Source organism: Papaver somniferum, chromosome 1, assembly GCF_003573695.1.
Source record: "Papaver somniferum cultivar HN1 chromosome 1, ASM357369v1, whole genome shotgun sequence".
Lineage (NCBI taxonomy): Eukaryota > Viridiplantae > Streptophyta > Magnoliopsida > Ranunculales > Papaveraceae > Papaver > Papaver somniferum.
The window spans coordinates 14,597,801-14,617,767 of record NC_039358.1 but is presented as its reverse complement, the minus strand read 5'-3'; the positions used below and the strand labels follow the sequence as shown (position 1 = coordinate 14,617,767).

The 19,967-nt window shown below is 35.8% G+C and overlaps 3 protein-coding genes across 4 annotated transcripts; 1 reads left to right on the top strand and 2 right to left on the bottom strand.

The window, feature by feature from the left end:
- Positions 1-5,565: 5,565 nt before the first annotated feature.
- Positions 5,566-9,206, top strand: LOC113279647. Of its 2 annotated transcripts, none has more exons than XM_026528322.1 (5): positions 5,566-5,806; positions 5,929-5,985; positions 7,728-8,450; positions 8,562-8,645; positions 8,847-9,206. In XM_026528322.1, the coding sequence occupies exons 3-5, from the start codon at positions 7,781-7,783 to the stop codon at positions 8,939-8,941; spliced, it is 849 nt and encodes a 282-aa protein (XP_026384107.1). In that variant the 5' UTR covers positions 5,566-5,806; positions 5,929-5,985; positions 7,728-7,780; the 3' UTR covers positions 8,942-9,206. The 2 variants fall into 2 exon arrangements, with proteins under 2 accessions (XP_026384107.1, XP_026384110.1); XM_026528325.1 differs by having other exon boundaries at positions 7,651-8,450.
- Positions 9,207-9,335: 129 nt separating this feature from the next.
- LOC113279641 (protein DETOXIFICATION 41-like) lies at positions 9,336-12,055 on the bottom strand. Its single transcript, XM_026528317.1, has 8 exons — positions 11,586-12,055; positions 10,941-11,485; positions 10,752-10,838; positions 10,595-10,651; positions 10,238-10,476; positions 10,026-10,144; positions 9,837-9,923; positions 9,336-9,659 (listed from the first exon to the last, which is right to left on the bottom strand). Exons 1-8 carry the CDS (start codon positions 11,910-11,912, stop codon positions 9,585-9,587), a joined length of 1,536 nt encoding a protein of 511 aa, XP_026384102.1. The 5' UTR covers positions 11,913-12,055; the 3' UTR covers positions 9,336-9,584.
- Positions 12,056-12,670: 615 nt separating this feature from the next.
- Positions 12,671-19,475, bottom strand: LOC113279632 (biotin carboxylase 2, chloroplastic-like). Its single transcript, XM_026528311.1, has 17 exons — positions 19,158-19,475; positions 18,968-19,068; positions 18,054-18,352; positions 17,055-17,196; positions 16,725-16,823; positions 16,490-16,546; positions 16,104-16,175; positions 15,388-15,477; positions 15,220-15,279; positions 14,684-14,869; positions 14,486-14,578; positions 14,302-14,383; positions 13,733-13,839; positions 13,437-13,512; positions 13,265-13,311; positions 13,110-13,172; positions 12,671-13,017 (listed from the first exon to the last, which is right to left on the bottom strand). Exons 1-17 carry the CDS (start codon positions 19,240-19,242, stop codon positions 12,958-12,960), a joined length of 1,719 nt encoding a protein of 572 aa, XP_026384096.1. The 5' UTR covers positions 19,243-19,475; the 3' UTR covers positions 12,671-12,957.
- Between the last annotated feature and the right edge of the window lie 492 nt (positions 19,476-19,967).

Genomic DNA, 19,967 nt, shown 5'->3' with positions numbered 1-19,967 from the left:
TCCTCATTGTCAGTATTGTTAGAATCTTTTTTTTTTAGCAGGAATACGATTATGTGGCTTAGATGACGTAGAAGGCTTTTCTCTAGTGAACCATTTATTTCTCTTACGAAGAAGTTCTCTAAATTATCTTGTGATTAATGAAACTGAGTTATCAATATATTCATCTGAAAATTCAGGATCAACAAGATTTTTCACAGAGTTGTCAACACTTTCACTTTTGAGAGTTTCAGTGTTTTTCAGTGCCTTGTACGCAATGTCCTTTCCAACTATGGATTGCATTCATGATCAAAGATCTTTAACTTTCCAACTAATGTGTTTCTAGAAGTGTAGCAAGGTTATTTCCTTCCATGATGGCATGTTTCTTATACTCGTATCTTGATGGTAAAGATAAGAGAATTGTCATCACAATGTCCTTTTAGGGAATAATCTTCCCTAATGCAAAACAAGCATTAACAATTCCATACACTTTTTGATTAAACTCATCAAACGATTTTTCACCAGCCATACGAAGATTTTCCCGGTTAGAATTTAGGTTTTGAAGTCTAGCTTCTTTCTCCGAGGTATCTCCTTCGAATACGGTTTCTAAGATATCCCAAGCATCTTTGGACTTAGTGCACGAAGTCACATGGTGATGAATATCTGGGCTTAAAGCATGGATAAAAATGTTTAACCCATCAGAATTATGGTTTGCGGTTTCACTATATTCTCCTAATGGCTTTGCAACAGTGGTTCCGTCTCTAAGAACTGTCGACGCATCGTATCCAATAACTAAAAGTTTCTTTGTCTCAAGGCCACGGGCTTGTAAAAATGAATGCATAGTAATTTTACACCATAAGTAATTTGTGTCAGGCGGTATGTTTATCGAGGTTGCACTCCTGTCCATATAGTCAGTTTGCTTCAAACACAAATTTATTAGCTCTTAAACATGTTTGCCTGCTCTGATACCAATTGAAAACGGAGGGGCACCAAAATACACCAACAACTTTTTCTTAGTCAACCTGTATGGACAAACTTAAATATAATTCTGAGAGTTCAACTTAATGAATCTCAATCAAGGAATAATATTTAGATTTATTTTTCTTTCTCTCACAATCGGAAAGTTTACAAAGAAAATCCCGTGAACCTGACTTGCATGTGAGAATACTTGGGTGATTTCAAAGATCAATTTCCAATTATCAATCAAGTCATATCCAACAAACAAGGATGCATGTATCTACTTTAATTGATTAACGTACAACCTGTGATATTTTATTTATAGAGATAAACAATATAAAGCGGAAAAAGTTTTAACACATACACCAGAAGTTTTGTTAACAAGGAAACCGCAAATGCACAAAAACCACGGGACCTAGTCCAGATTGAACACCAAACTGTATTAAGCCGCTACAAACACTAGCCCACTACCAATTAACTTCAGACTGGAATGTAGTTGAGATCGAATTAAACCGTCACAACAATTCAGTTACAGTCGCGCTCCTTACGCCTCTTGAATCCCAGCAGGACTCCGTGCAATTGATTCCCTTAGTTAACGTCCTTTACATCCTATGAGTTGCTTCAACTCAATTGAATACTTTAAACCATTCTGCCTCCCACAGATAAGCCTATATGTTTGATTTCCTTTTTGATGGTAGATCAATGTGAGACTGGAAATCAAGTACAAAGTCTAGATAACCTCAAAATCCAGACTTAGACTTCCCGAAGAGCAGCCTAGATTATTAATCACCTCACAAGTATTGAACTTGTGGAATCAACAAAGTCTGAGATGAAGAGAACTTTGATGATTTCTATCTATCTTGATTGATGAAGCAAGGTCAATAATAAAATTAAGATATGGATACTCGATCTATCAAGATAAACAATAGTTGGACCTGGCATCATGAATCCCTATGAAGTCTTTGTAGTCGCTAAACCCTAAGAGAACGACTCTAATTTACAAGTAGGACACACCAAACAGTAGTGTCGGGATTCATAGATCCTAGTTGTTTGAGGTTCCCCTTTTATAGACATTCAAAGCATATGTTGCTTTAGGTTTAAGCTACGATAACTTTGGAACTAAGCAAACAATATCCACCGTAGATGAATCTTTGAATATGATTAACATAACAGGATATACATTGTGGTTAGGATGAACCGTAATCGAACCGTGTACAAATACCACACTCATGACTGGTTAGTCGAAACTATCCAACTGAACTATAAGTTTGAGCATTTTTATAAAAACTTAAGACTTTAACTTGAATCACAATTATGTGATCACACATGTTTATATATAGTACCTTTAAAGGTTATTTTATCTCGGAGAAATAATTTTATGTGCATATGAATTTCATCGACATGTTAAGTAGGCGTACTAAGTACATAAACTTAACATGTTCGTGAACAGTTATGTCATGGTACATGTACCGGTATGTATACCTTAAGACATAACCGAGTTTCGGAGTTCACATAACTTTTTAGGTATGCGTACTGGTATGGATACCCTTAAAACATGACCGAGTTCCGGAGTTCACATAACTTTTTTGGTAAGCATACTGGTATGGATACCAAACCGGTTCCAGGAACGACAATTCTTTTATAGTATGCATACATGCATGCGTACTGATCCGGGTTCACGAGTTCATAACAATTCTTTTCTCAGTTTGTAAGACTGATATGCGTATACTGTTTTATATCCGAATTTACATTAGTTCTATATTTCTCTCTAAATTATTTGAAACATTCCAAAATAACATATATAACACATATCACTATTTCAGGCTATTTTCGAATGATATTCTCGAATCACGATTTAAATTACGAACAATAAATATCCTTAACCGAAATTCATCAAGTATGAAGAAATTTTTATTAAGCTTACACATATATATCGAGGACTAATTACAAGATAAACTTGACTCTAAGTTCTTGATATGCTTATGATAATCTAATTAGTTATGCGACAATGTCTCATAGATAGAAAGATGAATATAACTTGAGAAATAGGTGGTTCAGTCTTTACTTACCTTTTGTTGAATAAGTTCTCCAAAAGCTTCGGTTGATCTTCGCCTTCAAACGGTAGAATGCAATGATGACTGTTCTGATGTCCATTTCGCAACTACACTTCTATCCTAATCTGAGACTTAACTAATTGTAGAATAAAAATCAAGATATAGTTTTGACAACAAGATTGAGATAGCAACACTTGTGAGTTCGACCGAGCAATGCTCTAACAGAGAGTTGTAGCAATGTCAAACATATTTGTGAAAATAGTTTAGTACTTGGTAGGTGTGTGCAGGGTTACAGATACCTAATGACTAGTCCGTGAACTTAGACTGCTAGGGTACGCATACTAGATATATGTACCCTTAGCCATTATCGAACTTATGCCCTTGGGGTACGCATACTAGGTATGCGTTCCTCGCTCTTTCACAAACTCAAAACCTTGGGGTACGCGTACAGGTTATGCGTTCTAACCCTCCATTTTGGAACTTAGATGTCTAAGGTACGCGTACTGGGTATGCATACCTACCATGTGTCCAGAATTTCAGTAATTCTGAAAACTATCTTGAAACAATTTGAAATATTCCCAATCTCCAGATTGTTAAGGATCTATGAACATCCATTGCTTGAATCATATTTCGAGAGATTTATCAAGACACGCTTAACTCGACATTTTTTATTTGCAATATTAAATCTACTAAAATCATATGACATAGTCTCATAAAGATAAAATGACAAATTCCATGAGTAAATAAGATGGTTCGGTCTTCACATCCCTTTTTGTTGATGAAATTCTTCAAATGTCTTCGTTTGATCTCCAGTCTTCGATCTTCGAGAGCTATTCAGTGATGTCCGATACTAAACTACCGTAATTTAATCCCAGTCCGAGACTTGATTTTAGTAGACTAGAAATCAAGATATAGTTTTTTGCAACTAAAATTGACAACAAGCTTGAGATAACAAAACTTGCGAGTTCGACCGAGTGGTACTCTAACAAGTAGTTCTTTCGCTAATTCTTCTTTCAGCTATATCAAGATAAATTATAACAGAATAACAGAAGGGTCTAACCGTAACTATTTTTCTCCCTAGAAAAAAACCTTTATCTATGAAAAACTAAACAAAACCCTAGACGCCTAAGGAGAAGCTCTGGGCAGAAGAATCTCAACTCATATTCTTCGTTTGCTTTAATTTCTCGTTTCAATCGATTTTCCGTTGTCTTGAATTCAAATCCTCCTTGTTTTAGATTCTTCTCAAACAAGTTTGATTTTGAGTATATTTAATTTATATTTAGTTTAGTTATTAGGGTTTACATTTGGGTTTCTGTTTTTTATCAGTATATGCTTGTTTTCCTCTCTTCTTTAATCTATTTGCTCAATTTTTGTCTATTTTAACCTTGGTTTTTGTTGTTTGGGAAATTTCCTTTTTCTTGTTGAGGTTCAAATCTTAAGTATCTGTTGATTAAAATGGTACTTTATGTCTAGGGTTGGGACCTTTAATCAAGTTTCATAGTTAAGTTCTTGCTGATTTCTCAATCCAGTAGCTCAGGCTTCTCACAACAATGACAACTTCATCAACTTCAACAAACAAACTAACTAACAACAACATTTGAGTCTCCCTAAACAGCAGATCCATCTAATTTTATGGCTTTGGTTCTAGTTCGAACACCATCAACAATAAAACTTGCAAAGACAACACAAGTCGCTACAAAGATACAAAAGATTACAAAGACACAAAAGACACCAGCAACAAACAATTTTATAATAGAGATTCAGATGAAGATCGATCGGTGTCATCTCATGAAAATCAAGTTAAGTGATAATTGGTTACTCATGTTACTGTTACTTTGAAAAAATCATGGACAAATGATTTAATCTATGGATACTATTATACCTATGTCCCACGTTTCATAATGATTTTGGAAAAAAAACCTTGAGAAATTGTTGGACTTTTTTATCCTAAAGTCTTTACTGATTAAAGTGTTGTTATATGGTTTGCATGTGTTATTTTTATCCAACCTAGACCATTTAAACTCGCCCTGTTATCGTGGAATCAGTTGGAAATAATAGGATCTCTATATTAGATTTGGTTATATAACAATGTTGTTAAGTGCTTTGAATATCTTTGTTATCCGATTGAAATCTCTGTAATTGCTAAAAACTACCGAGCTAGTCATGTAGTCGATACCAACCATCAATCCGAAAATTACTATCAATATACGTGAGGTTCGTCTCTTTTCCAAAAATAATAGGATAGCGGATGGATTAGCGAAGTACTTCATCAAGTCTAAAGATATGTGCATAGACACTTTAAACTGCAATAGGAAGGCGGTTTGTAGCTCTGTGAAAATAACAAGGTAATTTCCTTTCTTTTATCAAATTATTCTTTTTCGCGGCTTTGAGTGTCAATACCGTTGTATCGGCCATCGTCCAGATACGACAAATCGAAAGTTAAAAATGGGCGCGCTAAATATCTTGGTTTCCCCCCAAAATACAGGACGTTTTGGTAATTACGAATACGGATATTTTGGTAATTACAATGCCTTGGTCAGATCGAATATATAAAATGATTAGCCGTTCTGTTTAGCATTATGCTTAAACTTCACCCAAAATTGAAACCCTAGCGAACCAGAAATCTCTCAAGATCAACGAGTATCAATTGGAAAAATCACTTTAGAGGAAAATTTTAGGGTTCCGGTCGAAATTTCTATGGATTAACAGGAGAAGAGCTTAGCACTGGTTTTGGAGAGAAATTTCCATGGAATAACAGGAGAAGAGCTTAGCCAAAGAATTCATTACACTGATTTCCTTCATTTAAGCTCTGCATAAGTGTAAGTTCAGGGGTTACTGGAGAATCACATTTATGCAAGACTTTCAAGTTAGGGTTCTGAACTGATTTTCAAGATGATGGTGATTTTCAGATGTGAGTCTGATTTTCATTTTTTTTTTGCAGGGTTTCAATTCAAGATCAGCGCTGTTAGGATTTCATCACCAAGAGTTGTTGATTCAGGTTATTTCTTCACTCCTCACATTTTTCATTACATGAATTATCTTCTCTCTGTGTTGAGTGTTTTTTTTGTTGGAAATCTGATTTGGATTGTTTCTACTGTTTCAACTACAATCATTTAGTTAGAATTTTATTTTGGTGGTTGTATTTTTTTTTAATATATTCTGGGAAGTGAGACATATATGGATCCACTCTGATTTCATGTCTGTGTTCCGTTTCTCACTGCAACTTATCCTTGCGATTTGAATGCTAGTTTGAAAGCAAATAAAAAAGGAAGGTTCATTGGATTAAAATGATGTACTGCATGCGTATCTTTCTATTTTATTTCGCTATATATCTACTTGCGGTCGACGCCTCTTTGTTCTTTGTGTCTAATTTGTAATTGGATCACACACTAATGATTTGATTTCCTCTCCCTGTTACAGTGTCCATCAAAAGCATGCTTTTAAAATTCTAATAGTAATCCAGTGTTCCAGTATGAACTTAATAAGCTTGCTGCCCCTTTTAATGCCTCTCATTAAATTATTTCCTTTAGCTGTTAATAACTCCTTTGAACATTCTTAAAGTATTGTTAAAATGACACTACCTTTATATGCTTGATTTTTATTTATTTTTCATTTTTGCTTATAACTGACAGACTGACAGTCATCTAGTTAGTATTTAAAAGTTGCAAGCTAAGGTCACCATATCACCTAGATTTTAGTCCTACTGCTTAATTTTCTTTATGGTTTGAATTTTCTTTATTTGTGTTAGCATGATATAAGCATTTCATGTCAATATGCTAGTAGTTTAGTGCTTTGTCTTGGCTGATTATGTAGTTTTGATAATCAAGCATTTTCTCACCTATTTAGTTGGTAGATATGAGGATATAACTTTCCTAAGCTTCCGAATCTTTATCCCAATCATATGTGTGTTTTATCGATCAGGTTTCTGGGCGATCTTCAATTCTTGTCCTTTTAGATCTTTGTAGCTGTGATAAGTTTTTGGTTCTGTATTTCTATAATTCTTTAAGTATGTGATGCAATAGCTCAACTGAATCTAAATTTGTCTATGCAACTTGCTTATATACAAGTCCACCTTCTATTCCTCTTAGCATAAGTATACGAGTCCAGCGGTAATATGACACGCCTAAACAAAAAAAAAATCGAGCCGTGTCAATACGTATTGGCACGAACATGTGTATTAATATACTCCTAGAAAACGTTATCTAAATAATTAGTTATCAACAGCTGTCAAGGTAAATCAATACCTTAATATTAGGAAACTTAGATATTTTAGGTTTTAACTTTAGTAACAAAATATTAGTTCCGAATCTTGTCACCGATCTTCCTCTAGACTTCTTCTTTCCAATGAAGTATATGTAATGCCTTTTGTATTAATCATACATATATATGCATATTTATTGCAAGTTCACCAGAATCACCACCTTATATTCCTATGTTTAACTACTAAATTTGTTGATATTTATGTTGTGTATGCCGTATCCCTGTATTTTAGTTTTTTAAGTTGTCGTGTCAAAGTAGCATATTGGACACAAGGCACCGACATTTTGTCCTACTCGTTGTAGCATAGGTAACTATCCATATCCTTGAGTGAGATAATTAGTGAAGTGAATAAAGGATTAGATTTTTGTACTGATATATTATTAATGAATTTCATGTATGTTAGACAAACATAGTTCCAAGTGCAAAGGAAACGTCGTCGGCCTGTGTCTGAGCTTCATATTTGCATTCATGTGTCTCCAGGCAAGCTTTTAGACATTTTCCCCAGAAGTTGAGCATTCTTGATTATACGATAAATGATTGATCCCAAATGCAATGGTCATGACAATGCTGGAAGTGGCTCTCCTGTTGGTGAGAAACAACAACCCATAGCAGCAAAGAAGATTGCATTAAGGGATCTGCAGAATGATAACAGGATTGTGGTGCCCAAGTCTTTGACAGCCCCTCCTTTAATAAAGGATCCAGCACCAACTTCAGATGTTACCAAGGTTACTGGTACAAAGAGACCGACACCTGAGCGTCCCACAAGTCCCGTCCGCCACCTGTCTCCAAATAGTGCAAATGGGACTTTTGTGTACATCCGAAGAAAATCTGACCAAGAAGTAGCGAAGGGCGGCAACTGCGAAACCGAACCAAACAAAGCTATCAACAATTCACAGTTGAGTCAAAATATTCACGGCGAGAAGGAGACAACGAAGCAACAAATTCAGGTTCAAGGGCAAAAGAATTCTAGCTTTCCAGCAGCTCCTTCTATGCCTGTTACAGTCCCTTCTGGAGGGCCTTCTGTTCCCCACTCTCTCGGGATGCCTGTTAATACGTCATCAACAATGGGACCCGCTTCAACTACTGTAGTTCTCCCAACTAATCCCCAGAGAACAAGTGATCAAAATTGGAAAGAGCGCTTCCCTCACCTGCAGATGTTCTTGCGAAACTGTGACCATTCAAGTCAGGAAGAATACATCCAGAGTAAGTCATCTCTTCATGTTAGTAGCTCTTTTGTAGGATATATGCTGGTTCACCATTTTTTTTTTAATTGTCGTGGTTCTGAACTTCTGTCTTCATTTCTGATGTATCCAGTGCTTAAATCCTTATCTTCGGTCGGTAGAAGCAGACATGCTGTTGAATTGGAAAAAAGAGCAATCCAACTCTTATGTGAAGAAGGTAATTCGTTGAGAGTCCATCTATTCTCATTCAAAAAACCCCAAAAGGACATTTATCTGGATGTCTTCATTGGGTACATGATTGAGAATTTTAGATTTAACTTACCTTAGCTTGATTTCTACATCTTACAAAATCAGAATGGCAATTCGGTTATTTGGAGAACAATTTGTTTCAGTTCCAACTTTTTCCTTTTCTTCGCAGGAAAGGAATTGCATCGAATGAAATTGCTGAATGTTCTGGAGAAAACGTCATCAAAAAACTCCTCTGCAACCCCACAAGTCAATTTCAGGAAGTAAGGAAACAACTTCGCGAAACAAGCTTTAAATTTGGCTCGCTCAGTAGTCTGAGCATTTTTTTAATCGTGTATCCAGCATAACATGTTGTCATTGTTGCTGCTGTTGTTGTTGTTGTCAATTATTAATGCCATTTGGTTATCTCGACTATGTATTAAACCTCAACTGTTAGTTTATCTAGTTCCATAATGATCCTACTTGTAATCTGTAACTACTGTTGGAAGCTATATAGTTGCCTCCAAATTATATAAGATTACTTTTAGAAGGATTTTAACGTTTCTTTTCTGAAAGATTCTGGTACTGTACATGATGTATTACTTCTTGTGCACACATGTAAGCGTTCTTGTGCACAAATATAAGGGTAGATATCTTTTTCTTTTTTTGCTGTTTTATGGTTGAACGCACACCATAGTATTTGGTGCTTTATTTTCATAAAATTACATGCTATATGGTTCATGCTTGGAAGCCCAATCCATAATCCCAGTTAAATGGCTATCAGATTCCAAAGTGCAAACCATAACAAGCAGGGAACAATTGAAGAACTGGTGTCCATTCTTACCGACTTATGTAAATTCGTAAATTCACTACAATCTCTGTTCACTGACAAAATAAAAACCACTCGGTTCTAATTTGCGCCGTGTGGCTGTCAATGTGGCATCACTGTTGGCCAACTTGCTTCTGCGTTGGACGATTTCCTTAGGCGCTCAACAGCTTTATCTACCTGCAAAAGGATGATAGTTTTATATTACTCGGACTACTTCAATGAAACAAACTGTGGTGACGCTAAGGCGATTTGAAGTAACTTGCACAGCTGAATCTCAGACTAAAAATTAGCTTAACTAGTTGGCCTATGTGCATTTGTAGGTTTTGTAAATTGAAGAAGATAAATGATGTTTACCTCTTTATTCCAATCAGTCCTAGCAGTTAGTATAATGAGGGTTATGGTTTGTAGTAGAACTCCAATTATCATACCCCACCATATCCCCTGTATCAGAACCCAAAATGTCTGTTATTACCTGTGCCAACCACAGTAAAAGATATAAAAAAATTATCTGGAGATGCAAATGAGAGAGAGAGTAATACTTACAGCAACTCCCAAACTAGTTTTGAAACCCAGAAGACATCCAATAGGAAGACCAATGATATAGTAGGTAGTCAAGTTAACATATGCAACCAAAGCTTGCCATCCACTCCCAATTGCCACACCTATGAATTGCCAACCCCAAAAAACCCTTGTTACTCGTGAAGGTAAAAAAACGACGACGCCTTGAATTAACGGAGGCTATGTTAGTTTTTCACCTGAAAGAATGGGTTGGATTCCATTTAACAAGACTGAGATTGCAAGCAATGGAGTCAAATTTGATACTGCCTTGATAACCTCTTCATTGCTAGTGAAAGCCTTGCTTAATATGGTTTTGAATATCATGACAATTGCACTGAACACTATGCTGATTAAAATGCTGGTCAAGTTAATGACTATAACTGAGAACCTTGCAATCCTTGGATGAGCTGCTCCAAGCTCGTTCCCGACTCGTATACTGCAAATGCACGTACCATAAAATCGGATTTTTCTTAAAAATCATAAGTTAAGCAAATGATGCACAAAGAATGACTAGAAAAGCACATAACACAAATGCTTCTCTGAAGATTACTCACCTTGCTGTTGTGCAGAAGCCTAGCATAAACTGCAAGTCCCAGTTCAAGTAATTCAAGCTGAAATGTGTCACACGAAAGTTATAATTCACCTATACCTTTTTTTTCACCATATCAAATATCAAATTAAGGAGAAAATGGGAGTTAAAACAGACTGTACCTTATAGAAATAGAATCAAGTGCAATTGCAGGATTAGGAAGAAATCCTGATATTAGTCCAAGTCCTTGATTGTACCATATCTCCAAACTGATTAAAAAAAAATTAAAAAAAAAATCATTCTTTTAGGACCAAACTTAGAATTACTTATCAAATTGTTCACTATTTTTCTACAGAGAGAGCGGGGCATACCACAACATGACAGCAGATGCAGCAGTGAGTTTGAAGTAAGGCCATAAACCCCTAAAAGCATGAACAGAGAAGCCAGTCCAAGTTTGACTGCAAGATGGACTTAAAACAATATACATTCCAGTTAATAAAACTAAAATCCACCAGGATAGACCCAATGCAATAGCTGCACCGAAAACCCCGGAATCCAGCACATAAACAGCCAACCAATTGAACAATATGTTGAACAAGAAAGCCCCAATGGAAATGTAAGCTAAAGGGTTAACTATGTTTTGTGATTGCAAAAATCTTTGCATCGGACAGTACAGTGCAAATGCATAAAGCTGAAGTAGTAACCCTCTTGCGAAAATCTCCCCTTGTTTCGCAATCTCAGTTGTTTGGCCCAGTGCTCGGAAAATGTCACCAGCATACCAGTAGAGAAAGGAGAGAAGAATGGCTGCTCCAAGGTGTAAAATGATAGCCTTTTGGCAGATTACACCAAGGGAAGAGTATTTTTTCGCTCCGTAGGCTTGACCGCATACTGTTTGGACTGCACTAGCCATACCCAACTGAAAGGAAAACAGAAGAGAGTTAAAACCCCATAAAGCATTTACTGTGTGTTAATAGAAGGAACATACAAAAGAATGAATGACCCATATATAAACTCACCATGACACCATAAGCAAAACCTTGAATCCCCAAGTTAGTAAGAGAAGCACCAGCAAGTTCAATAAATCCAATATTTCCAACGAACATTAAGTTGACAAAACTGAGCATGTAGTTGAAAATTGAAACAGTAATTGATGCCCATGAAAGTAACCAGATAGCTTTAGATTCCCAACAGATAAGTCTAACCCATAACCTCAGTGATATCCTCTCTTGATGTTCAAGAAACTCTTCGATGGAGTCTGTTGAGCCACAGACGTTGTCGAGCCGGAATTCAACATCAGGTAACAATGGTTCATTTTCACCACCACTACCACCAGTACTGCTCATGGTTATTTCTTTGTATCAACTTCTTGAACTCAATCTAACTGTTAACTTTCATGTATAAACTATCCCATCACTAAGGGGAGTGTAGGTGCAAATCTATAGAGGAAGGTGGAAATTTGTTAGATAGCTACCCTTCTTAGATTTTGTTGGATAGGTCCATATGAACAACCAGTTTTACATATGAGGTACACATTCAATATGTAGTAGTTCAAACTAACAACATCGTTTTCACCTAATTAACATGTTCGATGTTCCTCATTTATATTGTAACAACTTCCATGCTTATTTATGTTTGCTACTGAAATTTGGTCCGACTTGACTTCTCAAACTTGCATATGACAGGAACTGTAAATTCTTTGAGATCTCAACCACCACCTAGGGACAGGTAACTTTGGCCAAAGGCCTAGCTCTTGTAATTGACGTTAAAGAATTTAGGCAACTTCGGCCAAAGGCCACCTCTGGTAATCGTCAAAGAATATTGTATCTTTAGTACATCGCTATCCTAGCCAGTTTTATATCAGACGCTATCCTAGCCAGTTTTATATCAGAATAAACCGCACTGTAGAGACACAAGAGCTGAAGTGGTTGATACAGTATGTGCAATTCAGATAAGAAGACATTTGTGGAAGATTTGGCTTCTGGGGGTCCTGGAAATGGCAATTGAGCGCCATAAAAATAGCCAGTCATTGTTAGTTTTATGTGATTGTAAGATTTCTACAGAAATTGGATTCATGAAAGACAGTTTAACTTGAATGACGAAATCTAATTAGGAGGCTCTTCATCTTTTGCTAGACTTCAAATCAAATTGTTTGCAATGAAATATCTGGAGTAAATACCAATACTGTTTATTGTTCTTAAATTACATCTCCTAAAATATAATAACAACAAACTAACAAAAATAAAGAAGAGAGGTACTTAACACACCAAGAACAAATGAGGGGACAGACATAATTGAACTCTTTCATGAAACCAAGGAGAAATCTCACGGGGAAAACTGTGGCCGCCAAATATGTAGGTGACAATCAAGTTGGGATCGGCAAATATTTCTCTAGGAAGTTGTGTTCACTGGCTCTTTTGGCTGCATTGATAGAACCATTTTTTGTTGTGGCTGCAAACAAGAAATAAGTGATACCAAAATCAAGTTAATGAAAAAGAACAACAAAAAAAAGACCAAAGAAAATGAAAGCTCCAGCATCTTACAGCGGCTAACTCTTCTTCATGCTTTGGTATGAATGCGGTATCAACTTTGCCATTTTTAAAGTCCTGTTACACAGAATGGAAGAGTCTTTAGGTCTTCTAATTTTCAGGTTATGTAGAGATGCAACATATATTTATCTGAAAGAGCAGTTACATACCTCAATCTCCAATATTAGTTTGTGATATTCGATAGTTGTAGGAACTCCTGCAAAAGGAAGAAAATGTTGAAATAATCAAGAAAACAGAAAGGAGGGCACTACTGGATCGTCAAATGATTTAGCGTTTTGTCTTGGTTTGACCATATTTTGACTGAAGGAAGGGACTGTTTACCTGTAATAATAGTGTCATTGAGAGCCCTCTTCATACGTTCAATGGCCCTCTCCCTAGTTGGAGCCCAAACAATAAGCTGAAATAAAAGAAAACATGTGAATAAAAGTGAGAATCAGTGGAAAAAATGTCTAGTGATTTTCGCAAGGAAATCAGTGGTAAAGCAAATGTATATTTCTCCATGCAGACAAAAATGGATGTAGAAACTCATTGAACTTCCATAGATAACAAGTACACCTCAAATACAATAGAGTTTAAAAACAGGTGATAAGTAATTATTCAAAAGGAAATTCAATAACCTTGCCGAGTAAGGAGTCATAGCTTGGGGGAACCACATAATCAGGATAGACATGGCTATCCATTCTCACGAATGGCCCTCCAGATGGCAAGTATGCTGTTATCCTTCCTGCTCAAAATGAATTAAAAACAATATTAGCTCCATGAGGAAGGTAATCAAAACTCTGGCGCGGCTAATTTTAAGCTATCAAACCAATAAAACAACCCACAGAGAAACCCATGCACATATATCCCCTAATAAGGGAGCTGTTTCATTTTAAATGAGAGAAAATGTATTATATTAATCTCTCGATAGACAAAGGAAAGAGAGAATCAGAGTACTATGACATCTTAAAATAAAACGAAAAAATGGTTACAATGGTATATTTCATATTTGAGCTTTGCGTTGGCGGTTGAGATAAAGTCTACTTTCCATTTAATCATCAGATGGAAGAAATGTCAGAGGTATTTCTGTGCAGCAAGGCACTGGTTACACCTCGTCACACACTAGAAGCAAGATTGAAACAAATAAAACTCTTTTTGCTATTTTCATCTTTACTGTGTAAACATGTATTAAACAACTGAAACATACCTGGTCCTGGTCTGAATCCTTTAAATGCATCTTCAGCATTAATACGGCATTCTATTGAATGTCCTCTGAGTACAATCTCTTCCTGTAGACAAAAATCATTAAAGGTCATGAACTGTTGCAAATTCAGAATAGAGAAAAGGTTTTTGAAGTGTAGACTGAAGATAATATTAAAAAAAAAATTTACCTGTGTGTAACGTAGTTTCTCTCCCATGGCCCCACGGATTTGTTCCTCAATCAAATCAACAGAAGAAATCATTTCTGTCACGGGATGCTCCACCTGTTATACCAAGAAATAACTTTTTTAACTCATAAAAATGGCAAGGAAAACTTATCATTTTTATATATTTTTTACAAGGAATCACATGTGTGATTTATCCATTACCTGGATTCTAGTGTTCATTTCCATGAAGTAGAAATCACCTCTTTCATCCAACAAGAATTCAACAGTTCCAACACCAATGTAACCTATAGAAGCAGCAGCTGCAACTGCTGCGTCACCCATGGCTTTTCTAAGCTCTGGGGTCAACGCTGGTGATGGGGCTTCTTCTAACAGCTTTTGATTCCTTCGCTGTTAAATAGATTTATGACTGTCAGTATAACTTTTGCCACAAAATCTAGCTTCTTAAGTATTCGTTAATAACTAGACATTTTCACCACAGCATGCTCAGAGCCACATCATTAGGGTTTCGAATACCTCTGAGGGTGTCGTGATATTTAAGTAAACAACTATTTAACCATAAGAATTTTAGTAATAAATCTTTGTTTAAGTTAGCCTCATAAAACCTCAAGTTACCTAACTTTTTTTTATCAAGAAGAAACTACAAAATGGCAAGGAATAACTTTTACCTGGAACACAAACTAAGTCAATAAGGTTTCTGGATTTGACAAACCAAGTAAAGAAACAAAGACTGATTTTACCTGAATGCTGCAATCACGCTCCCCGAAGTGAACGACGTTACCGAACATATCCGCAAGAACCTGTGATGCAAGGTATTCGGGGGTAAAACAAAAGCTTAAACACTGATTTTTCAAGTTGTAAAGAACGGATGACATCAACCTCAAAATAAACATTTCTTAATTAGTTACCTGGAACTCTATGTGTCTTGGATTTTGAACATACTTCTCCAAATAAACTCCATCATTTCCAAATGCTGCACCAGCTTCACTTTTGGCTTGCTGTTCAAATAACACACAGTGCACGCAAAGTTAAATAGATTAGCAATATGAACCAAATAAAACTATAATCTTGCAAGCAAAATAACAAATTATATCTTGTATTCCGACCAATCTCATTAGATTGCATTATTCAGGAAATCTCTACAATTCACCACAGAACTGTTCAATGGGTTCAAATGGAATAAAGGTTGATTGGTCGAACAACAACCTCAATGCAAAATCGAGATTTTATAATTTTAGGCAAAATGCTTTTCTTGAAGACAGAATTGTGTTGAAGGAAAAATAAGTGAAATGTGTTTGAAGGACCTACGTTGATGGTGGGTTTGAAGGTCAAATTCAGATAATGACTGAATTGTCAGAAATTTATGCCTTGCAACATGTATATATCTTGTTATCGTGGCGAAAAAACGTGCATGTGTTAATGAAGTATAATGTATCTTTTACACAAATACAAAAAAACAGGTCCTTAATACGAAGCAAAAGATAAGATGCATCGATGTAGCTACATTTCTTTTTCATGCAAGGTTGACGCAAAGTTAGTAGGAGTATTAAAATAGAGAAGAAGTAACAACACCAAGCTCCAGTGACCGATTTAGTTATAAACAGTACTAAGCTCCAGAAAGTACCTGTAATAACTTGACAAACTCCTCGGGTTCTTTTGCGAGACGCATACCACGTCCACCACCACCAGCAGTTGCCTAAACAAATCAAACGAAGAGTAATATGGATAAGTTTTAAGCACTGATAACTCTCCGAAACACGATAAAAGATTCACAGAAATTTGCGAACAGTAGTCTTATAGTCTTTACATTTAACATGGCAAGTTATCAAGAAAGATACGGGCAAGCTATTGACATTCTATTTAACAAATAAGAAAAATGTAGATTTGAAGATTGAAAGTGCCTCTCTCTCTAAAGATACGGCTCTATATTAGTTGAAAGATGGAAACTTGTTCTTTCCTGATAATCATTAAACTGGAGATTACAAAACAAGAAAAGAGATGTGACTATACCTTGATCATCACAGGAAAACCAATTTCATGAGCAAGTCTGATTCCCTCCTCTGTGCTCTGTAATCAATTAACGCATCGACCAGTCAGAAAAGAAGTACCATAGCTTTTAATAAATAAAGCATAATGGATCCTATGATTTGCCAATAAAATATCCTGATCTTAGAATGCAAGGTTGACTCTATCACTCTCCAACAATAAGCATATGGATGAATAACAGTAGTATCTCATCTGATACCTGTAACAATCCATCACTTCCAGGCACAGTTGGAACACCAGCTTTCTTCATTGTTTCTCTGGCAGTAGATTTGTCACCCATGACACGAATGCTGTCCGGCTGTGAATAACATGAGATATCAAGTCTTTAATGGACATACTTAATGAGATGTTAATATCCATCCAAAACAGCACACAGTTAAAGCAAGTGAGAGAACAGAGAATGAAGGTGATGGTGAAAGTAAATTTGTTCCTCCATTTAATGCTTTCAGCAATTTCTACATAGTGATCAATTTCAGCAAGTGAGGCTAATATTTTCAGCAATTTCTACATAGTGATCAATTGTACTTACATTAGGTCCAATAAAGTTGATTCCGTGTTCTCTGCACATTTCCACAAAAACAGCATTCTCAGCAAGGAATCCATATCCAGGATGCAGCATGGTACATCCACGGCTTATAGCTGCAGAGAGAACATTTGGGATCACCAAATACCTGTAAGAACATGTAAGAAGGTACATAAATTGCAGCACACTGGGTATGAGAATTATAACAAAAACCTTAAGAAAAAAAATACATGCACCAATATCTCCTCCAATAAACACAAACTCGGGCTAGAAAATGATAAAACTGTTAAGTGAGTGCAGTGTTGAAGAAAAATCTAACAAGGCTGGCTGACCCACATAATTCAATGTGCTAGAGAAAACATGTCATTCTACTATTCTAGTAATAATATGAGAAAAGAATTAAAAACTGATAAATACGGAGGTAAGATCCATTGAAATGCTTATATTTACACTAAATCTTAACATTTAGACACTATTTTCTTCATAACACCCAAATAAAAACTAATCAGGAGTTAATTTTTTACTGCTCATTCCACTGTGCAGTACACTCACACCAATTATAACGCATTTCATTATATGTAACATTACCATCTAACGGTTTGAATCTTAACCTGCTCATAATTAGTTGCTATAATTCAAGCAGATAGACTGTAAGGTTATACAATATGAAATGCGCTGAATTTTTCTTTGGTGCGAGTGTAGTGAAAAAAAAAACATTCTACAAAAACACTAGCTCCTAACTACTTTTCAATTGGGCACTTTCCAGAAAATAGCATCAAAATGTCACAATAGTGTCGACCTAAGCATTAAAATGGATCCTATCCCAACAAAAATAAAATAAGGAAATTTTACCACGGAGCAGATAAATAAATCAAATTCATAACATCAGAGTGCCTAATACTAGGTAGATGTATCTATCTGAAATGCAATAGAGAATTAACTGGCTACAAATATGAACTTTAGGATAATGGAGTAGAATAAGAGAGGAATACTGAGGTCACTCACGATTGGTTACTAGGTGCTTCTCCAATGCAAACAGCCTCATCAGCAAGCTTGACATGCAGTGCATCTTTGTCTATTGTTGAATAAACTGCAACACATGGTATGCCCATTTCATGAGCAGTTCGAATGACACGAACAGCAATTTCACCTCTATTTGCCACAAGAATCTTTTCACCGCGACATGTCACGCTCAATGCTCCTGCACGTCTTCTTGACTTTCGGCTTAAATGACTGGCTTGTACTTTCTGACTAGGAATCGCCCCACTTCCAACCATGAAGCTACATTGTGAGCTCTTTAAACCCTAGAAGAAATAATGACAACATGTAAGTCCCAAACCATCTTAATATTAGGTTAACAACAACACACCTAACTCAACTACCATAAAAGACCCCTTATATAATCCTTCAGGTTATTAACACTGACCAAGGTAGTTTCTCGCAAATCACAAATTACCATAACCTAGATAAAGCACTGCGTAATTGAGGTACCATTTCCAGTCTTACTTTCAAGAAACCTAGTGATTGATTATCAGAATCCAGATTGCTCAAACCAGACCACATTGAGTCAAATTCTTAAGAATCTTGCATTGTTTATTCAACTAGCTAGGTCAAGAATCAAGTATAAAGCTTATGAAGTTTTTAAGTAGAGATAGACACATCAAAAAAGCCGAATGAACTTTTTCGAACAAATAAAATGCATGGAAAAAATGCGAGGTACCATTTTCAGTTTCACTTGAAGGATTATTAGATTCCAAATTGCTTAAACCAGACCACATTGAGTGAAATTCTCAAGAATTTTGCATTATCCGTTCTACTAGCTAGGTCAAGAATCAGCTAAATGAACTTTTAAATAAAGATACACAAATAAAAAGAGAAAGACATGGAGATTCAAAAGAACGGGTTGAGAGATGCGTAACTGTAAGTGCATTAGTAGCTACTAATTTACGAGCTTTGTTATTATTAGATGATCCAAAAGAAATGTCTCTTGAATCAGATCTGATACCTCCCAAAACCTTTCCTGTAAATTCAAACACCAACAAAATCAAAATCAGATCCCAAACTCAAATAAAACACCAAGAAATTAGGATCAATCTTTCGTTATTTTACCTGATGAAGACTCAAATCTCTTGGAATCCAAGGAAGTGGAAGATAATGAAGTTGTGGTTCCAATTCCTTGTAAAATCGTCGCCATTTTCTTCTTCTACTCGGGAGATTCAGAATGAGAAAGAAAGAAGAGAGCAATGTGAGAAACGAAGAGAGGAGAGAGACAGGGAGAGATAGTTTTATTGATGTGGGAGATGAGAGAGAAGAAGGCGGAGAAACTGAGGTTAGTTTGTTTTTCGTCAGTGACTGTTTATTGTGTTGGGTGTGAAGTAGTTCGAATTTTTAGACTTGAGAAAGGTTGGATTTGGCGATTTAATTGAGAAACTTTTTGAAACCAACATAGTGTACTACTAACCAATCACAACTAAAACTCAATGAGTCAGCTAAAAAAGCACATCTGGCATCTTGTTACAGGTGATGCCAGGTCTCATCCGTACCTCGTTTCTATCATTTTTTTTCTTTCTTTTTGTTAAAATAAATCGATAATTCATTAAAGAAAATTAACCTTCCATTTCTAGGAAGACCCTTAAAAGAAGACGGGTCAACCAAACCCATAATGAAACCACCCCTTATCTCCGTTTTCTTGAAATGATTAACATGTCCTTCTATAATTGATAACCAAATTGAAAATTGGTAGTTTATTTATGTAATCAGTAGATGTTAGTATAATCGATAGTTAACGTGTACATATGTGGTTTTAAAGTTTCGTTATTTTGAAATAAACTACAATTAGTAGATAAGGTTTCACGCCTATCTACTGATTTCCTAATCGGTTGGAAGTTATTTTGTTATACCTCTCATTATTTGCGTTTT